The 4,704-nt window shown below is 35.8% G+C and overlaps 1 protein-coding gene across 1 annotated transcript in view; it reads right to left on the reverse strand.

Annotated features, from left to right (window-relative positions):
* LOC106878217 (NBAS subunit of NRZ tethering complex) overlaps nt 1-4,704 on the reverse strand; it is a 132,994-nt gene that overhangs the window by 81,743 nt on the left and 46,547 nt on the right. The window contains exons 19-21 of the mRNA XM_014927365.2: nt 3,174-3,252; nt 2,275-2,379; nt 791-855 (exon numbers count right to left, since the gene is read on the reverse strand). Of these exons, the coding sequence (XP_014782851.1) occupies nt 791-855; nt 2,275-2,379; nt 3,174-3,252 (249 nt within the window). The remainder of the gene's footprint in view (nt 1-790; nt 856-2,274; nt 2,380-3,173; nt 3,253-4,704) is intronic.

Here is a 4,704-nt window from a genome sequence, read left to right on the forward strand (position 1 = left end):
AATATATCTAATACAATAAATGTGAATGTCAGTGCGTCACACTTTTTCAGCTTTAATAAATCCTTTCTACTGGAAGCATATCGACCCAGTACATAACAGGTACTAATTTTATTGACCCTTGAAAGGATAAAAGACAAAGTCGACCTTGGCGGAATTCAAACCCAAAACCTAACAGCAGACAAAATACCACTAAGCATTTTGTCCAGCGTGCTAATGATTCTGCCACCTCACTGCCTTAATATAATATAATAAATGTGAATGTCAATGTGTCACACTTTTTCAACTTTATTCCTAGAGGTCGTAGCCCAACATATCACAACATTTTGGAATCAGGATGACTCCACAAGTAAATTAAAAACAATCTGGGCCAAATCCAGATCCACAATCCTGAAATTTTGGATTCCCAGGTTTTCATTACTGCGATTGCTTTCAGCAATTTTTTTACGTGACTTTTTGTGACAAATTTTTTTGTACAATAACAATTTTTATAATCTAAAGGCTAACTCTGTGAGTAAATTAAAAACATTCCGGACCAAATCCAAACCTGCGATCCTGAAATTTTGGATTCCTATGTTTTCATTATTGCAATTGTTTTTGGCGATTTTTTTTTTTACATCACATTTTTGCGATGAATATGATCATCATTGGGATATGACTCTGGAGGAAGCAATTACAAAAAGTTCTCCAAAACAAATCAGAGATCTGTTTGCAAATCTTCCCATTCAGAGTCAGTTGCTTAAAAGCTAGTACTAAATATTTACATGTTTGTTGAAAGAAAGGAGATACAAACCTGTGAGGTAAAACTGCAGATCCATGATAGGTAAATAATGCTTCGACAGCTACAACTTCACTGTCCTGTAAAACAACATTTTAACTTCATTATTTTTTTTTTCTCAATTACAACTGAATACAAAAAAAACATTAGGAAGACATTTTAAAGAGCTACATGAGTTTATAAATCCAGATTAACTTCAGATTCAACATTATTCAGTGACTGAAGAAATTTATCCCTCAAAAGACAGTGGTCTATTACCAAGTAATATTCCTAGGTGATCTGAGGCATGGAAAATAAAAGTTCTAGCCAAGTACCTTTAGTGAATATGAACTAACAGCCTAGGAGTTGCAAGTTCAAATATCAGATCTTCCTATTTGTTTCACCTCTATATTATTTCCAATATAACTACAATATATTTTAAAGTTTAGTTTTCAAGTAATAGGGATGAGTTAGCTAAGAATGTAACTCTTCATAAGATAACCAAGCCAAGATATCAGCCCACCAATTTTTGTACTAGAAAGATTTAAAAAGTTGATCATTTCAAGAACCTTTTAACAATGATGATTATGCACCAATATGTATGTGTGACTGAAAAAAGACCCCTCTACCATCATTCTAAAGTCAAAACTATCCCTTATGGTCACCACCTTCCTGGTTGGTGCAGTTCCCTACTCTGAAGATCTGGAAGTATGAGAGACAATTTTGTTCAATAGGGAGCTGTTCAACAGTTGCTCAAACTGCTGAAAATAGCAGCCAAAGTTCTTACAAATCACACCCTACCATCATAACTGCAATTGATGTTGTACAATAGAGTTCCAGATAAGCAAACAACATGAGTGTCAGAACTGAAACATCTTTCATCGTTGTTTTGTTTGACTATGAATGATCTAGGAATACACAGCAATGACAAAACAGGTCAAGTTTCTGCTACTTGGGAACTTGACCCTCAAGATTCCCTCAAATCACACTCTGCCATCTTCAGATAAGAAATTACACACTAAAAGGCAGCAACCTGGCAGAATTGGAACCACACCAGACAAAATGCTTAGCAGTATTTTTTTTATTTTATGAGTTATAATGTACTCGAACACTGCATACAAGATCATTATTATTATTATTAAAATTATAACCCTATAAATATAAACAAAGGAATTCAGATAATTTTTACAAATTTTCAAACAACTTGTTTTATTCTACTTGCATCTGATTTTATTCCACATTTTTTGACTTGTATTTTGTATATTCATTCTACTTATATCTTGCATCTTCTTTAGTGTAGAAGCATTAATAGGCTACATCACAAATTGAATTGCTTTTAAAGTTCATTAATTCATTTGTCTCCATTGCTTATGATAAACACCTTGTTTATTTGAGAATGCATTAAGTAGTGTATATGGAATATTTACTTCAGCAACTTGTACATATATTTGTTCAAAGAATATGGAAAACACACAAGAAGAAAAATGTTTTGCTTTAATTGCCAGCAAACAGAATCTAACCTGAGCAAATTTAATAGCCTCCTCTACTATGTTTCCTGAACGAAAAGTTTCAAAAAACACTTTATCAAAACGTTCTTGTGCAACATGGATGCCACCTAAAATAAGCTGGAAAAGAAAAAGTTACATTAAAACATCCAGTCAATAAAAGTAAAACAATCACAAAATCAGCAGCAGCATCATCATTTAACCCTTTAGTATTCAGATTACTCTGTCAAGTGAATGTAATGATTGTTTATTCACAATCTGAATTAGTCATGCATTATCTTGTAACTTTGCAATTTCAATGAAATGACGTTATTTAATCACCCCATTCATTCATATAACCCATCATACTAACATATACTATCGTAACCTGTAACTATTAATTCTTCAAATAATCTTCAAACCATAATTCCCAAAAAATTAGTTCTCCCTTCCTGTTTCATGTTTTCGCCATTGTTCTCTAAAATTTGTATGCATTCTTGTTTTACTTTATGTCTCACTGTTGCCATATTTCTCTCCCCAACAGTAAACTGGTCATTGCTTGTTCGCGATGCACCCACCCAACCTGCCCCCACCAACTATACCAGGAATCTTTTCTCAATACTGGAAACCCCTACAGGGCTATGCCTTGCTTCTGCACCAGAAGACTTTCATACCTTTGTCCCTCCTTCCCCACACTACTGCATGCACCAAAAGGTGATACGTTATTGAGGAAATTATTAGTAAATTAACAAACCACCTACCCCTTTCTTCCTATATATAATGGACTAACCAATAGCAGGTTGACTGAAGCAAGATAATAGATAAAAGACACACACAAAATGGGCTTCTATACAGTTTCCATTTAGTAAATTTCACTCAGTTTAGATAATAAAAAAGTAGAAATACTGATGTTGAATGAAAATTAAAATGTCTACCTCATATGTCCTCAATCGGTACAGATACTGCAATAATTTCAGCCGAGCTCTGCAAAGTTCTTTCTGTTCTAATAACAGTCTGTAAGAAAAAGAAAAAAAAAAAAGAAGAATGTAGGCTTAAATTCCACTAAAATAACAGGATGGTCATGTCTAGAGTGCCTTACACTATTTTTAATACTGTCCCAAGTCCTAAGACTCATACAGCCGGTTAAGCAGTTTCAATGACATATAAATGACCAACATCACAACGTTCTTCCTAGATGGGATACCAATCTATCACAGGGTTACTCATTTACAGCTGAATAGACTGGAGCAATGTGAAATGAAGTGTTTTACTCAAGAACATAATGCACTGCCTGTCTGGGAATTGAAACCATGAGATTGCATTCATGAGTGCAAAACCCAAACCACTAAGCCACATGTCTTCACTTATACCCATAGGTCTGTAAAATCAAGGCTGATCTAGGACTGAACAACAACTCCTTTTATAAGCACATTCCAACAAAACAAAAAACTACCTTGCAACAATTCAGTCTGAACTATTTCATAAGTTTTTCCTATAATCATTCAGAGTGTGATAACATGAAAAGAAAGTTATAGGCATTGTCTGTCCACTTCATTTTTATTTGCTTAATAACCTGTCTACTACGTATGTCCTCATTCAGTACATATACTGCAATAGTTTCAGCTGTGCTCTGCAAAGCTCTTTCTCTTCTAATAACAGTCTGTAAGAAAAAGAACCCTTATGGCTCATCACCATTATTTTAGCGTTCTTTCTAGCTCCACCCATTCTGATGGAAGCAATAAAAGAATAGATACGTATAACTGTTTATGAACACACATTTAAGATATAGTGTAGGGGGGAGTACACTGTGGTGGTCTTACGAAGAGAAAAGTTAGGCACAAGGCGGCGAGCTGGCAGAAACGTTAGCACACCGGGCGAAATGCTTAGCGGTATTTCGTCTGCCGCTACGTTCTGAGTTCAAATTCTGCCGAGGTCAACTTTGCCTTTCATCCTTTCGGGGTCTATTAAATAAGTACCAGTTACGCACTGGGGATCGATATAATCGACTTAATCCGTTTGTCTGTCCTTGTTTGTCCCCTCTGTGCATAGCCCCTTGTGAGCAATAAAGAAATAAGAAAAGTTAGGCATAAGAGGAATAGATGTGTGCAAGAGAAGACTGTGCATGTGATGTGTATGGATGAGACAGTTGCATTAAGAAGTGTTGATCACTTGAAGTGGATAGAACTTGTGGAAAAGGGAAATCCAGGAAGACAAGAGACAAAGTATTAAAGGTTGTTCTAAAAACACTGATCCTTATGAAGGAGATGACAAAGGACTGAGATATTTGGTACATTGCTGTTCTCAAGAAGACCCATCCACCACAGCAGAATTGACACCGGTGTTGGTGCCGCATAAATAGGACTCGCGACGGTGCCGCATAAATAGGACTCGCGACGGTGCCGCATAAATAGGACTCGCGACGGTGCCGCATAAATAGGACTCGCGACGGTGCCGCATAAATAGGAC

This window comes from Octopus bimaculoides, chromosome 15, assembly GCF_001194135.2.
Source record: "Octopus bimaculoides isolate UCB-OBI-ISO-001 chromosome 15, ASM119413v2, whole genome shotgun sequence".
Classification (NCBI taxonomy): Eukaryota; Metazoa; Mollusca; class Cephalopoda; order Octopoda; family Octopodidae; genus Octopus; species Octopus bimaculoides.